Source organism: Psittacula echo (assembly GCF_963264785.1).
Source record: "Psittacula echo genome assembly, chromosome: 7".
Classification (NCBI taxonomy): domain Eukaryota; kingdom Metazoa; phylum Chordata; class Aves; order Psittaciformes; family Psittacidae; genus Psittacula; species Psittacula echo.
In genome coordinates this window covers 40,302,236-40,323,114 of record NC_137740.1, presented here as the reverse complement: position 1 = coordinate 40,323,114, position 20,879 = coordinate 40,302,236, and the positions used below count along the sequence as shown (strand labels likewise).

General features: G+C 41.8%; 2 protein-coding genes across 5 annotated transcripts in view; one reads left to right on the top strand and one right to left on the bottom strand.

The window, feature by feature from the left end:
* Positions 1–15,159, top strand: part of RNF13 (ring finger protein 13) — a 41,745-nt gene extending 26,586 nt beyond the window's left edge. For all 4 annotated transcript variants that reach the window (XM_080622774.1, XM_080622773.1, XM_080622775.1 and 1 more), the window contains exons 9-10: positions 9,054–9,134; positions 10,847–15,159. In XM_080622774.1, the coding sequence (XP_080478900.1) occupies positions 9,054–9,134; positions 10,847–11,211 (446 nt within the window). In that variant the 3' untranslated portion in view covers positions 11,212–15,159. The remainder of the gene's footprint in view (positions 1–9,053; positions 9,135–10,846) is intronic.
* Positions 15,160–15,299: 140 nt separating this feature from the next.
* On the bottom strand, positions 15,300–20,406 carry PFN2 (profilin 2). The gene is made up of 3 exons (XM_080622779.1): positions 20,020–20,406; positions 18,414–18,606; positions 15,300–16,752 (listed from the first exon to the last, which is right to left on the bottom strand). The coding sequence occupies exons 1-3, from the start codon at positions 20,149–20,151 to the stop codon at positions 16,655–16,657; spliced, it is 423 nt and encodes a 140-aa protein (XP_080478905.1). The 5' UTR covers positions 20,152–20,406; the 3' UTR covers positions 15,300–16,654.
* Between the last annotated feature and the right edge of the window lie 473 nt (positions 20,407–20,879).

Below are 20,879 nucleotides of genomic sequence, written 5' to 3'. Positions count from 1 at the left end.
GTTGTAGTCTATTCCTTAGAAGTAGGAAAAAAAAATCTGCTACTTCATTTTGGTTTTTTTTACATGTGCTATCGTTTTACCATCATTGTTCATTCATAGAAGCTATTGCAAGGCATGAGAGGAAAAGGTGGGAAAAGTACTTACTTGAAACAATTACCACATAACACGTGTCAATAAAGAGTGTATTTTCTGAGGCACAAGGACCATGTTAGGGGATATGCCTGGATTCAAGGATAGAATGGCTTACTGTTCTTTGCCCCTGATAAAGCCAACTTGCATTATTCATGGCATCGCTCTAACTGTGCAAAGCAGATGTTCAATTTGAGCAATACCATGTTTGTGCAATGTTAGTCAGCCTCAAAGTAAAAAAGAAAAAGTGAAGTGTTTTCTTCTGCAGGATTGACTGAACCTTGCTACAATGCTATGGATTTAAAATTAACCCTGAAATATTATCATAAGCCAATAAAGCTAATCTTAATTTTGTTTCCTCCTCCTGATTCCTTGTGACATCAAATTAGAATAAAAATATGAAGTAAATTATGTTCTACCTTATATTGAAATTTGCAAGAAAAAAGTTACTTCGAGAAGGTCAATTAATGTCTTACTATAGATGATTACAATCAACTGAAAATCTCAAGAATCATGTGACTGAGTAGCCAGTATATGAAAATATTTTATTGCTCATTTCCTTATTCTCCTTCCTCTTTGCTTTTGCTGAATCTTGCACCATATAAATTGTTTGGAGCTCTGTCAGTCATTGTAAAGCAATTTGGCTGTAAATCTCTAGGTAGCCACTGTATTCAGTGGCTTATGAAAAACAGAACAAAAAGCTTATTTGTTCAACTAGAATTTCAGTTTCTTTAAGCAAATGATCACTTTGGTTCTACTGCTGTGAAATTAATCTCTTACATTACTTTAAGTCCTTTTACTAAAAGGACAGAATTTGACATAGTACTTGCAGTATATTGTTTTTAGTGTTTACAATGAAAATACATCACTTCATGTTTCTTTGTGAAACACAGGCTTTCTCAGGACATTACTGCACAGTCCATTCACTTCAGATCTCTTGATATTATATCCAAACAATCTTAACTTTTGGTTTGGAAGGATAGGTGAAACTAACTCCTGTGGACTATAATCCTGTTTTCAGGAATACTGGATTTTCTTTTTGTCTCCAGTGTGTTCCTAAAAATCTGTTAGTAGTGAAATGTTAGTCAACTACTGAAGCTAAGACACCATGGATACTATTTCTTGTTTCTTGCCTTGTTTTTTATATCATGAACTGCATAATAAATGGTTTCACTGTAAAAGGTTTTTAAGGGGGCTTTAGTGGTTGTCTAGAATTTTACGGGTTGATAGGCAAATGATGATGTAATGAAGATGCTTGTTCTGTATGGGAGATTGCACCCTGACATAACTGGAGATGTTAGCACAGAAAATACATGAATAATCTCTGAATAGGATTTAAGTCAAATACCACCATAACACATGGAAATTTTTTTACTGGTTTCAATAGGCTTTAGATCAGGTGCTTAGTATTTCTGTAATGAATAGCAGATGCAGAAACAAAAAGCTGAGGCATTGAATATCTTTGCAAAGTCTGAATCAACAAGCCTTGCCTTTGGATAATTCCACAGAATGCAATGTACTCTGTGTTTTCCACGATGGTAGATTTTTTTGGATTGTTGTGTTGTGGTTCCTTACAAATGATTACAGTTGGGTCATACAAAAATCAGTGGGGGTTTATATCTTTCGTATATCTTTTGTCTTTATAACAAAAGTGAACTCAGCAAAAAAAGACATCCATTTAATGTGCCTGTAATTTGATTTTTGACGAATCTGAATATTCAGAAGAATTATAGCTTTGATGTGAATTGGTACTTATCGTAGAATTTGTTTTTCAGAAATGCATAATATTATTTCCGTATTAGCTTAACTAAAATAGAATCTAGCAAAGACTGAAAAGATTTTTAGATTTTAATATCAATGAAATTACAGTGTAACCTCTAACTCCCATAGAAAAGAATATATTGTAAATTTAGTGAAGATGGAATGCTGCAAAAGGAAGAAATGTTTGGGCATATCATTAAGAAATTAAAAATGAACAGAGCAATTTTTTTTTCTACATCGAGTGTCGAAAACTGAAGATCCCAAGTGAGTGGTTAGATACCTGATAAAGAATCCAGAATTTGGGAGCTGCTACAGCCACAAGACTTCTAAAAATGGAACTGTTAAGTGAAAAAAGAGTTTTACTTTAGCAGTCAGCTTTGAAATGCTTTATACACACATGGAATAAAGCCCCAATACATGGGACAAATAATAAGCTGTAAGAGTACATTTCATTTTAAGTAAATACATATTTTTATGTATTGAATTTTTGTGTATTTGTCTTTATATGCAGATTGATAATACATGATTGAGAATAGTGGGGAATAGAGGTATCTCAAGGCTTTCTAAAAATCTGCTCCAGAGTAAGTGCAGTTCTGCAGTTTACTGTGTATCCCTAAATTGTTTTTTTTCCCCTGCAAATGGGAGTACAACTGATCATTACTGACCCTTCTGCTTAAATGCACAGTACAATTATGGTCTAATAGAGAAAACAAGTCATAAGGTCTGCCGGTCTTGGCAGTTTTGTTCTTGCATTTTTCATTGTTCACAAGTGCACATATATGTGGATGGGTAATTCTTTGTTTCTGAAAATACTTTATTTGTATGTGCCAAGTTAGGTAGAAGATAATACTAAAGACTTTTCATACACAGTTTATTTAAGTAAGATACTGTTACGGTTTAAGCCCAGCTGGTAACTCAGAACCATGCAGCTGTTTGCTCACTCTCCCACCTTCCCCCCTGCCCCTTCTCCTGGAGGGATGGGGAGGAGAATCGAAAGAATGTAACTCCCATGGGCTGAGATAAGAACAGTCCAGTAACTAAGGTATAACACAAATCACTACTGCTACCACCAGTAATAATAATGATAAGGGAAATAACAAGGGGTGAGAATACATCTGCTCACCACCCACCGGCCCAACCGGAGCAGCGATCTAGCCTTCCGGGTAACTTGTAGCAGTTTCCATACTTTTTCCCCAATTTTTGGTGATTTTGAGTTAGCTTCTAAAGTACAGTAATGGATATTTCAGAAAAAGTTGTCTGCAAAGTGTCTCTTTTACAAATTAAATCTGTTCTTCGTGGGGCATGTCATCATGAGGGATCAGCATTACTAGAAAAGTTTATCTGTATTTACATGGCCCAGAAATGGATGTGATGCTTTAGTATTGTGTCATTTTTTTCTGAATGTGCTGATGTTCATTTGCGTGGGGATGTCTTAGAGAGATAAGCCTACTCAAGAGCAGTGTGCTCTCATTTTCCCAGTATTTCTTATACATGTTGAATGACTAGTGGGGAGGTAAAAAGACAAGTATTACTTGAACGTGGGGTTTTTTTAATTTTCATTTTCTCTGAGCTGTGACACCCTTGACAGTACTGACTGATGGTTATCATGTTCAATGCAGAAATGAATGTTGATAATGTGCTGATTATAAATGATCTATAAATGTGGTTTGACTAATAGGAACAACAGAGAGAAGGAATGTCATAGCAAAAGAGGAAGCAATTTTCTTTTAAAAGCTATAGCTGAAGTACTTCACTGTGTTACATTAGACAAAAACTCGTATGTCAGTGATCTAGGTCTGGCAGTAATGGGCTCTATTTAATGACTTTGACTTTTCCTACCTGCCCATGAGGTGTTTTTTGTTTGTTTGTTTGTTTTCTCTCCTGCTTTCCCTTTATCTTCTCCTCTTGTATAGGAACTATTGGGAAAACTGATTCTCATGTCCACTGTGCTTATTTTGAAATGCCAGATTTCCACAGTGTTGTGTTCCAGTGGTGGTCATCTGCTCTGCCTTTATGTTGAATAATATATATTAACAAAAGTAACATGAACCACATTTTACAGGCTTCTATGCCACCACAGAAGCCCTTGTAATTTATCTTTGGGGAAACAGATGAGAATTCGGTTTTAATAATGGATTTCTGATATTTGGAAAATAGACATATGAACTGGGAGGTTCTGAGTTGCAACATATACTCTGATGTTTTGCATGCTAAGATAAAATAATTAAAATCTCCATCCACTTTCTTTCCATCCTCATAAACTAAGAGTTGGCATGTTTACTACTCTGCAGTGCTCTTTTGGAAGCTGAATACTTAATGTTACAATGCTCTATCAATACAATTTTTGGTTTTTGCGTTAATTCCTTTTATTACTTTCTAGCTTAAAAATGTTTTTAATTAAAGCAATGTAATTACTGCATATGTACTAATCTCCATAATTTACCTTTGCCAATAGTGAAGCACATTGCAGATGTGCTCCTTCACTTATCTTTGCAGTCTTGCTTCCATATTTTTTGCCTGTCAAATGACTAGCTTTAGCAAACCTGTAATATAAGTAATTTGCTGTGTCTTTGTTAATTGTACTTGTGCCACTGGCTGGTTTATTTAGTGTGATCTATAATAATGGAGAAGCCAGGCATTAGGTAACAGAAGACCTTACTGCATGAGAGATCAGTCTGTTGTTGTTATATAGGCGTGAATAGTTCTTGGAATCTGTCTTAACACCCACAAATAAAGAAATCCTTTTAATAATGTGAAGAAGTTGCCTTTTAAGGACATCTTGTGTGCCTTGGGTTTGTATCTGCTATATAATTGAGTACTGTTTGAAATGTTTTGTTGGTTTTATACCTTTGGAAAGACAAAAGTTACAAGTTTTTGTTCTGTTTTAAAGTGGAAGTATTACGCACAGGCAAAATACAGATTCAGTATAAATTCTGTCATGGCAATCATAAAACAGAAGCAATCAAGTGTATCCAGTATTTTGGTAAAATGAGAGGGTTCATTCTGCATTCCTTTGCTTATTAGGGGAGTTGAGGTTGTACAAGGAATACAAGAGCAAGCCTTATGAATGAGGCAAGAAAATAATTGTAGGCAAGTAGGCTTCCCTTACTGCCTTCCAAATATAGACCTAGTACCACAATGGAGAGCCCTTCACATGCTTTATGGTTTTTCCTGCTTTCATCTTTAATAGATGTCAGTTTTGTTTGTAGTACTTTTGAATCATTGAAGTCTTTGTGGGGAAAAAGAAATAATAATTTTGGCAGAACAGCAACAGGTGACAGTCATGATCCTGCATAAGATCCTATTCCATGTCTTCCACCCTATAGAAGAAAATTCCAGATGAAAACCACCACGTGTTGTCTATATTTTTTAAAAAAATTGACAGCACCTTTAGAAAAGCCCAGGACAGAACATGCTTTATACTGCAAATTTTTAAATCTACAGAAGCACCTGCTACCAATGTAGCTAAACACAAATTCAGATAAATTAAACCAGCCTGATTGTTAACGAGCTGGCTCAGTTCTTAGAATCATAGAATGGCTAGGGTTGGAAAGGACCTTAGACCATCTAATTCCCACTCCCTTGCCATGGGCAGGGACACCTCACACTAAACCATGTCTTCCAAGGCTCTGTCCAACCTGGCCTTGAACACCACCAGGGATGAAGCATTCACAACTTCCCTGGGCAGCCCAAGGAAGCTCACTTTTGTTAAAATCATCTGCAAAAGAGAGCTTGCAGAAATCCTGAATCAAAGCAGAGGAGTGCTTCCCTTGGTCTGGTAATGTGGAGCATAAGGCATGTCCTTATTTAAAAGCTGAGGGTACAGTTATTTCTATGTGGATATATGAATACTATTAGGCTACTACTGTAATTCTTTGGTATGTTTTTTAATTTTTATTATGAGAAGTATTTAAACATGATCAAGACTGATCATATGAGTTGAAGATTGTTTACAGCCTAAATTGGAAAAACTGTTAGGCTGCATTTGACTGACAGTATCCTGCATTTTGGAATTAGTATTTTCGTGTTGGGTTTTATTTGATTTTTTTTTTTACATTTGCAAAGAAAGTTTATTTTTCTCAGTGAAGTATATTGTTACACAGTTAATGAAAAATCCTGGTCAAATTGCTTTTTAGAACTTTTAAGTTTTGAATTTAACTTTTGTGCTTTATTAATGATCTTATTATGAACACATGAACAGAAAAATGGTACATCTTTGCCTCGTCTGTTGCTGAACAATTTAATTTTGCTGATCCTCTTTCCCTGAAAACTGATTTTCATGTAATACTTGAAATTTGAGCTGACAATGGCTATTCATTTTCTGTGCCTCTAGTGTTACTTCTGTTAGCTTTCTACAGGTTTCTTGGAAAGCTCGGCTCCTTTGATGCTAATGTAGAGCTCTTAGTTTTCCTACTCTGATATACTTGATCTCCTTACTCTTGTACTAAGATATAGAACCATGCTAAGTTGCAGTATGAAAACTAAGTTTTTATTTGAAAACTGACTGTAAATACCTAATTAGTTAATTTTGCCATCTGTAGAAAAGCATTGGGTTTAGCAGGATGGTATCAAAATGAATTTTGAGCTGAGTTTCTGGGAATTCTTTCCTGCCATGCAGTTTCATCACAGGCTTTTGTGTTGAAAGGAAATCTCTTCCGAGTAATGCAAAATCTGCTGGTTTCCTTCAACTGCATTCCTTCCTGATAATGTAGAGTAAGCTCATGACCCAAGTGTGGGCCTGCTGTAGCTATGCACTACTGAACTCTGCCCCATTATTTCCACCTTTTCCCCAAAGCAACACTTTGACAACTTGGCTATTGTGTATCACACCAATTTCTTTGAACAAGCCTGGGGTGTGAACTGCGATGTCAATCTCATGTGTAATCTGGAAAGTGGTTTGGGAAGTAATATAGGATTTGGTATCTAAACTCCGGTGTGTCACAGGTTACTATGGGTGATATGTGTATGTTGCAAGGTGAACTAAGTATGTGAAGACATTGTTTCGGCTGTTAACTCTAGCCCTAGCACGTGTCAGTCTTATGCATTTAAATCTGACATTTCCAATGTCAAGCCTTGGAGTGATGTGCAGCAATGAAGTTCTAGTGCAGCAGATAGGAAAAGACTTGACAGAAGTTTACTGGGAGTGGATTAAGGTGATGCTGCGGGGCATAGGAGTAGAGAATAGGGTTGTGAGGATAACTGATGAGGTAACACTTGTGGGTTGTATGGGGCTCAGGTTACGTGGAATTTTTAAGGAATTGGAAGGAAATGGGGAAGGATGCCCTGAGGGGCACTGGGAATGAGATACAGCATCTCGGCCCTTCTTTCTTTTACCTTGAGGTGACAAGATCGCAGGGACCTCATTTCTCTCATGAGGGTTGCTGCCTTGCTGTATGCTTTCTCCCTTTGGTATTTTAGTATATGAGGTAGTGAACCTTTTCTGCACATACTCTTTCTCGTAGGAGCTACACCTCCTTACTTCCCTAGCTCCTCTGCTGTATGGTAAGACCAAGAGTCTTAGCCCCTGAAGATGGTGAAATGTAAACTGCTGCACAGTGGAATGTTAAGAAGCAGCTGTGAAGACGGTACAGATTGGGAACAGGCAGACTTGGTCTAGGGCTCCTGTTATGAATACTTAGCCAAAATATCAAAATATGCAGGGAATGACATAGTTCTTTGGGATATCTGGGGTGTCCTCTTTTGGGCAATCTTTTTTTTCTGTCCAGTCTTTTATCACTGGTGCCTTTGCTTTCCTGTCACAAAGCTTATAACCAGGATGCAGGCACACTAGCACCACATGTTGAGCAGATGACTGCCTTTGTGATAGGATGTACAAATACGCACTGGATCACTTGACCATGTAGCTATCCAGTCCTTTAACCTGTTGGTCAAGTGGTAGGAAAGCTTACAGTTTAGCCTGCTGGCACATGGGCTTCTATCCCTGTGATAGGGAAGACTTAAGAGGGGGAGAGGTCGGCTGAACCAGGCAGATTTTTTTCTGGTACACTGTAGTTTAGAAATCTAAACCACGCTTCGTGGTTGGGAAGGTGCAGCCCTACCAAGCAGCTGCTTGTGAAGAGACAGTGCAGTACTGGGCAGTGCTAAGACACTGCTTAAGTTCCTGTCAGGGTTTGATCAGATAAGTATTCACAATACATACCTGAAATATGGCTCCTTATAAAATTAAATGTAGCTACGTCTTTATTTTAAAATATGTACTTTGCACTACTCACCTTTAATAATATAGCCTAGTAACTGGCAGTCTTAGACAGGAATTAGAGGATCTAGGCTTATTTCTCTCCATTGTCGTCTTTCTTTTCACTTCCAGCCTAACAGTTCCTGGTCTGATGACAGCTCTTCCTACCTCTCCCCTGCCCCAGCTTCTCTGGGTGATACTGCTCCTCTGTGTTGTTGATAGAGAAAGCTGAATCCCTTTTCAGTTTTCAAATATTTCTATAAAAAGTATCTGGCTATTTTATTTTACTCTTCTTGCATGATAGTTTCTCTGTTATATGATCATAATATTCTTTGTTTCTGTTTGAATTAATCTTTTGAGGATACAGGTGGCCACATTACAGACTCCTGAACAGTACTTAATGCTTCTGGAAAGACCGCTCTTTGGTGCTTTCTACTGTTGCATTTTATTTTTCCCCAGTTGTATCACACTAGCAACACTGTAGTGATCAACCAGTGCATTCTGTTTCTTCTCTGTTTTTTTTTTTAATAACTGATGAATTCAGGTTATGAGAAGGGCATAAGCTTCTGATGTAACTGCAAACTTTAGAGAGCCAGCATCTTCAGGAAATTTGATTGGTAAAAAGGGCAGTGTTGTGTAAAAGCCCTTGATAAAATGAAACAGGATTTTTTTTTTTTATTTTTTTTTTTATCTTTTTTATAAGAATGAACAAATACTATACATGTAGTGCTTCACATAGTTTGAAACATTTATTAACCTGAAGGGAAAGTGAATGAGCTGTAGCCCTAATAAGTACGGGTAGAAATACAGCAGTCAACTATGTAGTTTCAAAGAGCCTGCCCCTTGCATGGACAGGGAAGAGTAGTAGTTTCTTCAGCCTGGGAAGCTCAGTAAGAGAACCTGTATGCATGTGTTTGCAAAGGTCTGTTGCAAATCTGTTAAACTGATTCTCAATTATGTGCTGCAGGAGATGAATACGATGTATGTGCCATTTGTCTGGATGAATATGAGGATGGAGACAAGCTCAGAATCCTTCCATGTTCTCATGGTAAGCAGCTGTGTGTTAGGTTTGACATTTGTATTAAAACAGCTCTCTAAAACACCATGTCTAAACCCCACAGTGAATTTGTTTATTGATTTTGTAAAATTTATTTTTGCTAATACGCAGGAGTGTATGTCCAAATTGGGAAAAGAACAAACTTTTTTTGTCTTTTTAAATGCAGAAAAAGCTCACATTCCCACTTTTGTGTTTTTATTTGGATGTACACATGAAAGAACATCTGGGTTTAACACTCCCTAAATGTCTGTATTTAATGGGGAAACACATTCCAGAGTTACTTTTTAAATTTAAAAACAGTAGGCTTTTGCTTTCTACAAGGCAGTTAAACCATAAAAACATAATTCAGCTATTAGCGACATAGACATTGGACACGGGGATATAGTCCGTCCTGTAGCTTGAAGCCGTATATGCTACTGCCTTGGCTGCACTTGGAAGTCAGTGTTGTCAGTGCAAAAATTAGCAGAACATTTATACTGTGACAAGTAAAATACTGTACTGTGTGAACAGTCTTTCTGAAATACAGCCCACTGCAAAAGGTGTACCTAGTAGTCATGTATGTCTGTCCACAAGACAAGACTGCTTTTAAGTGCATACAGATACAAGAAGCATTTAAGAGCTTCTATCTAGAAGTCTCGAAGAGGTCTGGGCCCAAGAGCAGCTCTAATTTTTATTTATTTATAAAACCTGTGTCCACTCTATCACAATAGATTCATCCTTCCTAGCTTGAGACCCCTCTCTGCCTGAGTCCATTACAGCCATTTTGGCTGGATGCAGTTTTACCCAGAATTTTCCTCATTAGATTCCTGCTCTGATCAAGCACTGCAGCAGCAAATACCACAATCACTAAGAGATGTAAAAAAAGAGGCAACTGATGTTACGGCCTTACATCCGCAGTCAACACAGCAGGTGACAGACTGAGAGCTTTGTAGGTCCCAGTCATAAAAATTTCAAAACAGGCTGACAAAGAGTGCTTGGAAGAGAAAGAACAGATCCATAGCATCTGTCCCAGCTAGGGACTGCAAAGTTAACGAAACCCAATCACCAATATCAAAGATTGACAAAAAAAAACCCACTACGGTCAGTTTTCATGGAGAGCATGCTACTCGCGGGTTTTAATATGTACTAAACACAATATGCTCTTTGCCAGCTACAAGTCTCTGTTAATAAAGCAGAGCTTAGTTTTTAATAGCGTAAGACAGACACTTTCAGGTTTTTTTTGGTTTTTTCTTAAATCAGGCCAGTCTAGTCACAGTGCCAGCTGTAGAACTGATTTATTATTGGCTAAATCACATGATAATTTTATTTAATAACAAGGTGCTTCAATACATCTCAGTGGAAATTAAAGGCACTATGAGGAGAATGATGGTGGGCATGTTTGCGGCAAGATAGGTACGGATGGGAATAGATCCTCAAGAAGCTTTTAAAGCTTATGTTGTCAAACATGGCCCATTGCAAAATTGCTCTCGGATTTGTTCAGTAGAGGAAATAAGTATTCATTGCATATATCTGCTTGGCCAAGATCATCATCTGTTAGGTGTTTCGTACAGAAGGATAGGCAGTTTACATGCCAACAAACTTGCGACTAAAATTCTCTGAGTTAAATTCTAAAATTCTCTTGTGTTACTAAGCATAAATACAATTCAGCAGGTTTCCTTCTTTTCACTTGGTTAATGATGGACTTGTGTTTTGTTTTCTAACAGCGTATCACTGCAAGTGTGTGGACCCGTGGCTGACAAAAACAAAAAAAACGTGTCCTGTATGTAAGCAGAAAGTGGTCCCTTCTCAGGGGGACTCTGACTCTGAAACAGACAGTAGTCAAGAAGAGAATGAAGTGTCTGAAAACACTCCCTTGCTTAGACCATTAGCCTCAGTTAGTACTCAGTCATTTGGGGCTCTGTCAGAATCTCACTCCCATCAGAACATGACTGAGTCCTCAGAATATGAGGAAGATGACAATGACAATATTGATAGCAGTGATGCAGAAAATGGAACAAACGAAGAAAGCGTAGTGGTCCAACTGCAGCCCAATGATGAAAGGGAGTACAGAGTGGCAAATACTGTCTAAGACTACTAATGATGAATAGTGTATGAACAAAAGCATTCTGAAGGCTATACTTCACAAACCTTTACATAGGGAATATCTTTTAATCTCTAATCCATTTGGTTTCTTCAATAGGAGCAGCAGTTCATGTAGTAGTACTGTGGTTAAATCATTAGAGATTTCTGACACAGGTATTCAGTCACGCATTCTGTCTTCTCAAAATGAACAGTTTAACTGGACTTCACAATGCTAATAAATAATGTTAATAGTTTATATCAATAGAAATATCACAGACTCTAAATGTATCTTGTTGAAATGGGGTTTATCTGGAAGTAATTTTTTTTCCATTTTGTAGCTACAACTGGGTCATACTGATAGCAATATTTATTACATCTATGGTACGTGTTACCCCTTAAGCCCAACAGAACAACGTATTTGCATGTTTGCATAGAGTTTTCCTAAAAACTGTCACCACTTCTGAAAGAAAAATGTAGAACAGATTGATATTCTATATGGTGGTAATATCAAAACAAAGCAGAAGAAATTCCACTTTTATCTTAAAGCAGATTCCAAACTGTGGAGTTTCCCAAAGTAGCTGAGTTTAAGCAGTTCCATTGAGCAATTCCTAGCATAAGGAAACTTAGAATATATGTTTAGTTTTGAGTAATTCACAAGATAAGATCCACCATAAATAGATTCGCTATCCCTACCTGCTACTGTGATGTAGTCTGGTTTCCAGTGATGATGTGGGAGTTGGGGGGGCGGGGAGGGAGAAGAAAAGGGGCTGGCCAAAACAGAGGTTTTGTTCCACATCAAAAAATAATTTAGGTAAGTATTCTATTGATCCTCAACTCATATACCTCTTACTAAAGAGCGTTTTATGCTGCATTAGTCTGCTAAACTATGTATATATATAAAAAAAATCCTTTTCGAATACCTGATTTGAAAACAAGTGCTTATAACTGTTTAACAGAACTCAGTACTTACCAGTGTATCATGAAAAAGTAAATGTTATATAATACTTCTGTAACTATGTAGAAAGTAAAAACACACATATACTCAAAATGCAGAGATTTTTTTACATGGCCTTGAATAAGGAAAGCTTGAAAGAATGTTAATAAACATGTTTTCCACTTTAAATATCAAAAGGAATTTACTGAACTTTTACATTACTTACATTCATTTCATTATATTTATTACTAAGGTTAAAGTATTTTTAAAGATCCAGAACATGCAACTATTAAGCTTCCCTGGTAAGCAAGCAGCCTACACTTCACTGTGTATCATGGCACAAAGTGCTGGACTTATTACTGTGTGCGGGAGGACCAAGTTAAACAGAAAACCTTCACTGTTGTTCACTTTTAGTCGGAAGTTTGAGTCTGGGTCTGTACGTGTAATTTGTGTGGGAGAGGGAAGGAAGACCAGGGTGCTGTTAATTTTCCTGCCCACCTGCTGATACCTGTAGAGCTACAGTCTGTGAGCCTGTGTTCCAGAAGTCAGAAAACACTGAACCCTGGACTGTGGCGAATACAGGTGAGGAGTTTCCATTTGTTATTTCTGACCTAACACACCAAGCAGCAACACCCACCTTACTTCAGCTTGGCAAAGAAAATCAATTCTCTGGGACTGGGTAAGAGCAGAGAAAGTTTATTTTGCAGAATGAGACATGGAAAAGGTATAATAACGGAAGAATGACTCATCTTCAAATCACTGCCACCAGCAATCCATGGGGTTGATGACAAACAGTGTATTATTGTATTTTCACTTTGTAAAATTCCACTTTCAGTGTATGTATGCCTAGTTAAGTCCCAGTGTGAAAACATTTCTGAAAACTTACGAAGCTGAAAGATGCTTCTTAAAATGGGTTCCTACTGTTCAGGCACCCCAAAGCTAAGCGGTGCGATCCTGCTAAAGGAGGATCCATTGCAAAAGGAGGATTATAGGTGTGCAGGACTGCAAGGGGCTTGGGTTCAGCAGAAAAACCAGTTACATGGAACTTTGGACTGTCTGAACCAAAGCATTTCACTGTATTTCTTCTCATAACTTCTTCAAGGAAAATACTAATGCAAATTTATGACCTAGATCACAATTCAGTATTCAGACCTTCAGCATAGGAAAATAACCCTCAGTATTTAAATCATCTGTTGATACAGAAATGTGAAATGTATCAAAGTTATTCAAGGAATATACTTCACATGGACCCTAGCAAACTGGGTACACAGACAACATTCTGCTGTGGAAATTCAATAACAAACACCTTTGAAAAAGGAATTTGAGCAGCACCTAATTACTACCAAGAAAAAGTATACAGGTGACATACAAACACCTGTTCAGGAGAGGGGGATTGATCAGAAGGGAACAGTGTTAAGATAACTAAGGAATGTGGTGTGCGCTGCTGGTGGCTATTCCTGCCTCTGAGGTGGCATTACAGTTAATTCCAGCCTGTGGCCTTACTACAAAAAAAGCTTTGCGGAGTGATCCTCCCCCCAAAAAAGTTCTGCAGTCAGGATGTGAGTTGGGTTAAATTGGGTTTAGACAGTTTAGATACAGAGCAAAACAAGGATTCACACACATTTAAGGGAGAAATGAAAGATCTGCAATCTCTGTACTAGTTACTACTAAATGTAAACTTACTTAGCACTATGGGCTTTTTCTAGTCTGTTCTAACTTTAACACTAGCAGCCGGAAGGCAAGTTTGGACACTAAACAACTGGTGTACTTTGAGAAGGCAAGACCTTTTGTATACAAAGGTTTTAGGTTAGGTTGGGATCTACTGGCAAGCAAAGGAGCAGATACAGCATTCACACTGAAGATGAAGACGTAGGGGAGAACAAAGGCATTTTAATGGTCATCTCCAGCACCCAGGGAAGCAGTCTTAGCTAACCTCTTGTGGTTTGGGCTTTTCCTTCTTTCCCAGCCCCTAAGCTCCCATTGTCCACTACTGCATCTCACCAGTGCTGTGTTAGTTCACAGGGCTCGCCTTGGGTAGCAGAAGTGCCAAAAGCCAGGCAGAATTGCTTTGGGGTAAGAGACCTTAACTCCGTCCTTTCTGAGGGGAGCATGTTCTTAACCCTGTGGAGAGCTGACCCTGCCACATATCCTAATGAATAGATAACATGGCAAAGATCTCTAGCTTTCGTTCCAGGGGTTGTACATTAGATACCCATGTGGCAGGGGAACTCTCTAACCCTAATCACATAAATGTGGAGTTCCGTGACAAGGTATCATCTCACTTAAGATGATTTACCCCAAAGAGGGCCTGGCCTTTGACTAAAGAGGTATTATCATACTACTGCTGTCTTACAGAACTCAGAACTGCACCTACATCTAGTATTAGTGTAGTCAGCCATGCAGTGAAGAAGGGCCTCAGCGGATTTATGTTAGGAGGGAAAAAATTACCAACAGTCAGATTTTGTTTGGTTGGAATAAATTTATTTCATCTGTCTGTAAACAAGGTGTTTTTAATAGTTATGGCATTTTTTGAAATGCATATTAAATCAGATGAGTTAGACTGTATCCCAGATGTAACAAAGTGCAGGGAAAGAAATGGACAAATCAGCAACAAGAATTTGTTTAAATCTGTACATTACCCACAAGGCCCAACAATAGAAGCAAAGACTAGAATGTCCCTACAGTAGTGCCATTCGAAAGAAACCCTCGTAGTCAGTTAAAATCCATCTCACAATAGCAACAGTTCATTTTTTTTTTTTAACAATAGTATGGCACAGAATACATATTAAAAAAATTCATCACAAGACAGCCAAGTCAGTTATTCCAACCAATACCATCTCCCATTTATTCTTTTGTATAGAGAGTTCTGCAGTTCTCTTTAAATGGACATACAAGTTAGTACCGTGTCTGAACTGAGAGTTTGGTTACAGACATTTCAGATGACTAGTGCACAAGGCAGTTCACTCCATCATTTTGCAGCAAGGGTGTGACAGGCCAAATGAAGATTTAAAATTTGAAATGGCATCATTTTGACAGTTTAGCTTTCAAACTACCAACCTTCATCCAAACAGTGGCTTCAGAGCGGCAAAACTCTTTACCAGTGAGTGATCTGGCAGAAAGACCAGAGTCAGTCAGAGCGCCCGGTATAGCTGAAGGTGGCAGTTTTCCACAATGACATTGTAGTTCCATATTAAAAAACAAAAGCAAAAAAAAAAAAAAAAAAACCACCAAAAAAAAAAAAAAAAACCCACAAAAAAAAAAAACCACCACCAAACAAAACCACCAAAACCCCACCCCATGACCCCCAAGCTGCAAACTAAAGTTGGTCCTATGAAAAACTGAAACCAGACACACTCCAGATGGTTATATTGGGCTATCTAATGTCCATAATGGCAGCCTTTTACAATTCAACTACAGAACAGGAGCTGGCAAAAAAAAAAAAAAAAAAAAGTGCCTGAGCTATTGCAATGATGGAATGTCTGGGGGGATCCGTTCGGGATGTGGCTTTAAGGTCATGGGAGGAAGTGCGTCTGTACCCTTTCTTCCACAGTTTTGTGATTGCACTTGTTAAGCAGTACAAGCTTCAGACATCATGACAAGAAAATAAAAAGACTTAAGCCTACAGTGAAGTGCAACAACAAAACTAATAGAACGTTAATAGCTTCTGAGTTGCAACTTGGTTAAACAAACCAGGCACTATAAAAACGGGTGTGAGCAAACAAATGTGGAATAAAAAAAAAAAAGAGAGACAGACGTAAAGATATGCATGCACTTTTTTCCTCCCAACCATGCTCTATGAAAGGAAGACTAGTGAGCTGTGTAATTGCTCAAAGTGCTGAAGAGGCATTGATCAAATTAGATTGTACAATCGGCACCTTGTTTAGTATTTAAGTTGTTTTAGTCGTCAATATCACACTAACTGCTAAGACAAAGCAAAGCCTACACTTGGCATATTCCCCTCCCAAAAGTTTTTCAAGGTATCATGCATATCATCTTTGTGGTGCAGTAATGGTGCCAGATATGGGACTTGGTTACATACAGTGGTTAACATATAAATGAACAAAGGGTAACTGGAATTATGACATTAGGAAATGGGTAAATAAAAAACACAAACTACCATCTACAGTCTGGTAGCACTGAACACAACTGGGTGGTGATGAAGAGAGTTGCTAGGTGGATGGGGAGAGGCTGCTTAGACGTCAGACCTCCTCAGGTATAAAGCCAGTTCATATGCTTTCTTGTTGAGTGTCCCTCCATGGACACCTTCCTTTCCCATGACTATAACCAATGCTGGAGTACACAAGGAAACAAAACAGAAATTAACAGAATTAAAGGGAAAAAAAAAAAAAGAAAAAATAACACCTTTCCCCACCAACAAAGGGATACAAAGGAGACACAGGTTCATACCCCATCACCCTGCATTGCTAATAAAGTTTCCAGAATGTAAGGTTTAAAGCTCACCGCCAGGAAAGTTTAATAGCAATCTTCCCCTAATACTTAACAGTCTGCCTAGCAACTAGAACCCAGAGTCTCTCAAGTATTTTGCCATTGAGTATGCCTTCTTATTCAATCCGCCTCCATGGACCCCTTCTTTGCCCATTACAAAGACCAAGACTGAAAGAGAAAAGAAAAAAGTTTTAAAAAGAGTGTGTTAGACAATTAAATAATGCAAGTTTTAGGCAGTGCAATAAACACACTCAAATTCAAGATTTAGTATTTGGCTATAAAGCTAGTTTAACAGGAGTTTTGTAAAAATATAGACAGGGCTGGGGGAAGGCATGAGGTATCCTCAGGAATATTATGTGACTATGTAAGTCATAAGAGTTCATTGCTAAGAAAAATGCAATCAGTTATCTCAAAAAAGCATCACAAGTGCCTCTCCATCATCAGCACCATCCGCCATCACCCAGCAAGGAAACCCTTGCTGCATCTTTAAATGAAAAAAAAAAAAAAAAAAAAAAAAAAAAAAAGGTTTTTCCCCAGAAGTGCAACTGAAGAGCAGAAGCGGGAATATTTTTACATTCTTTTCTGTAGTGGTCACTACTGGTGTGAAAAACAGTAACTGCCTCAATACTAGCAAAAAAGCCAAGGGGTCAGAGAGCTATGACTTTTCACATAACCATGCAACTAGAAAACATGCTTTTTGTGTAAGACAAAACACAGTGAAGATCTTGGTGTTGACCCTCTCTCTATTCCCACAATTTTGGCGAAGCGTCCCAGTTGTCTAGTGGACAAGAACATCCAAAGACTTCTCAGCCAGTAAACACCACTTGCGAGTTGCCAGCAGATGTCACCAGCAAGTACACAGACACAATAAGCCCTCTGCTTCCACAAGCACAGCAGTTGTTTCCCAAGCTAGGAATACTGTAACTGGAAATACTGCAGTCAGCCTACCTACAAGTGACTGTACATCTCCATAGCAATTCCCTCACAGAAAGCTTAAGACAAACAGTTCTTTGGCATTTCACAACCAACAGCAGAACCATAACTCTGCTTATTTCACTTCAGTGCTGTAACTTTCTTCTGGTATTTTTGCCAACAGCTTTAGCCTACAGAATTTTTCCTCTAGTTTTGTTTTTATACTTACAAGAAACAGTCTGCTGCTCAGCAATTTGCTTCACAGCAAGGCAAAAAATGCTAGGCCAGGTATTTTGAACACAAAGGCTTATAGCCAGTATTTCAAGGCATGTTTTTACATCCAAATCTAGTGCCTTCCCCATGATAGGTTTCACTAGAAGTTAAGTGAGGAGCACAAGGAGTTGGTGTACTAGCATAAAGCAAGTTTCTCAATGATACCAAACTGGATGGGCTTTTAGCTCACAGACTTCAGAGAGCTCAACAGGAATGCAAGAAGAGTTAGTGTAGAACTTGTTAAGAGGTGAGCAGGAGAAATTCACACAAGAACTCACATCTTTGCAGAATAAACCTTCTGTTCAGAAGTTTACAACGTACGAGTCAGTTTCACTACTGATCATTACTAGATCCCTACCGTAAGCTTTAGATACCAAGCTACCTTACACTTGGTAGCTTACTTCAAGCTGTAGCTTGCTTTTCCCTGCTTGCCAGGGATATGGTTAACCGCTTCCTAGCCTAATGCCCACGTGGGAACAGGGACAAGCGTGATAATCAGCCAAAGACTCAGCCAACCACCCCCCTTGCGTCACTTCCGAAATTAACTATTAAATACAGGAGCCTGGTTTTCTTAATAGCTCAAGTCTATGCTTAGGGTCATATTCTTAAATTAGAAAGCTGAGAGTAAAGAACATCATGCTTACCTCGGCCAGCTCTGCCTACAGCAACATTGTACGTTGGCTCACCACCTTGACTCTTTGTCCTGATGTCCATTGTGCAGTCACCATCAACATACAGGCTATCTCTGATCACAGAGCACTTCTTTGCACCAAGGGTCAGACCGTTGGTGAAAAAACCCTCTCGGTCTTTTCCTACAATCATATCTATTTCTACTGGCTGTCAAAGAAAAAAGTCCAGAGTTAGCAGGGCAGTATTTTATTGTTTAATTTCTATTCAGAAAACATCCTGTCCTGTGTTGAGATGATGAGACAGTATATTTCCCCATGCTCCCACCACGACGTCTTCCAGAACACAGTGCTTTGTTAGTCACAGTTTGCACTTCACTGGTCTTTTACCACCGCAAGCAGTGGATCCGCTGCCCTGGAATACCTCAGCCCAAATCTGCAGCGACTCTCGGATCCAAGCTCTCATTACGGGAGGTGCTTCAGGGTTGAAACTAGCTAAGCATAGGATCCGTGTCTTGGCGATGGAACGCACTGACCCTGTGGAACCCAAACGCCTACTGGCACTTATCCCTGAAAGATCGGCTCAAATGCCACCCTCCTGCACCGGCGGAGCAAGAGCTCAGCCCTAGCCACGCTGCTGAGGCGCCTCCGCATACTCGGGGCAGCTGCTATACGCGGTGCCCCTACGCGGTACCGCCCGGCTCTGTGGCCGCCGTCCATCCCTACGTGAGAGTGGAGAGCACCCACCCCGGGCAGACAGCGCGGCCGCGGGGGTCGGGCGGCGGCGCGGCCCGGTGAGGCAGGGGGAAGACGGCGAGGGCCGGGCCCTCCTGCAGAGCGGCGGCCTCAAAGTGCAGCGTCACGACGGGCCCAGCCGCCCCAATCACGGCCCAGCACTGCGCGGCCGCCGCCACGGCCCCTAACCGACCCCGCTCTGCTCCAGCTCCGGGACCGGGTCCCTCCACGCCTGAGGCGGGGCGCGGCTCTGCTGGCGGGTCGTCCCGGGCAGGCCGCGCTGCAACACGCCGGCCGCCCCGCATGGCCCTTACGTAACGCCAGCACGGGTCCCGCCCGGCCGGGCGGACGGCGGGAGCGGTGCCGATGGGAGCGGAGCGGAACGGCTGCGGGAGCAGAAGCGAAAGACGGGCAGGGGTGGGGGGGATGGGGAGGGAGGAATCAATGGCAGTGCGCCATCTTGGCGATGAAAAACATGGAGCCAGCGGCGAGGTGGGCATTCACGAACGCCTCCTACGCCGCGCACGTAAGCCTCGCTGCAGCGCCGGGCCCGGGCGGCCCTACGCAAGCCCCACCACGCACACCCCGCGCGGCCTCTCCCGCCGCCTCCCGCGGCCCCGCCGCATCGAGCCGCGGCCCCCGCCCCCGCCGCCGAGAAGGGCCCCCGCGTCCGCGGCGCCGCCGCCGGCAGCAGCCACAGACAAAAAGGCAACGCGGGCTCGCTCCCCCAGCGCCGGGCCCGCCGCCGCCTTCCCCCACCGCCCCGCAAGGTGCCCCCCGTCCCTCGTGCGCCGCCGCCTCGTCCCGCCGCTAACGGCCGCGCTCGCTCCCACGGGGCCGGGCTCGCCCTTCCCCGCGCCCTGCCCTGCCTCCCCGCCGCCGCCCTTACCGTGATGCTCTGAAAGATGCCGCCGGCCGTGGCTGCCCAGACGTACTTGGCGTCGCAGTAGCCCACAATGGCGGCCTCCTGGCAGCAGCCATCGCACATCAGGTTGTCCACGTAGCTCTGCCAGCCGGCCATCTTCGCGCGGGCGGCGGTGGGGGCGAGCGGGGCGGGCGGCGAGGTGCGGGCCAGGCGGCAGGCGGCGGGGCTGGGCGAGGCTGTCCCGTCCCTCTCCTCTCCCTTCTCACAGCGGAGCAGACCCTAGCGCTGCAGCGGGCGGCGCGGCGCGGCCCAGCCCTCCGCGCTGCCGGCGCCGAGGGGCGGAGGGGAGGAGGAGCGCGTCCCAGCACCGCCCCCCGCACCGCCCGGCTCCGCGCGGCCGAGGCGGGAACGGCGGGGTTGCGGCGCCGTCCGACGGGTGGAGGAGCGCGGGGCTGGGGCGAGGGTGCCGGACGGCGGTGGGTCCGGTCCCGGTCGCGCCGGGCAGGTAGGTGTGGCGGGCCCGGGGTGCTCCGGCCCGGCGGGAGGGGTGCGCTCCCCGTGCTCTTCCGGACCCCTGGGGGGGGCTGGGGTCCCGCGCGCACTCGACGCAGCACCTCTGGGTGACCGGCCCGCCGCCCTGAGCCCCGATGTGGCAGTCGGCCCTGCCGCCTGGCACCGGTGCCTCTGCACGGTCGAGGCTGGGGCCGAGCACCCGTGCGGTGCCGGCGGTGCTGTGTGCCGTCTTCCCCGTTTGCTCTGAGGCTGGGGAAGTGCGAACGGTGCTCTAATGTCCAAGGAATGGCGATGTTCCCATCTCTGAAAGCATAGTCGTTGCCTAGGTAAAGCTCTGTTACTCCTCTGTTGGTAGTTGGCCATACCCTGCT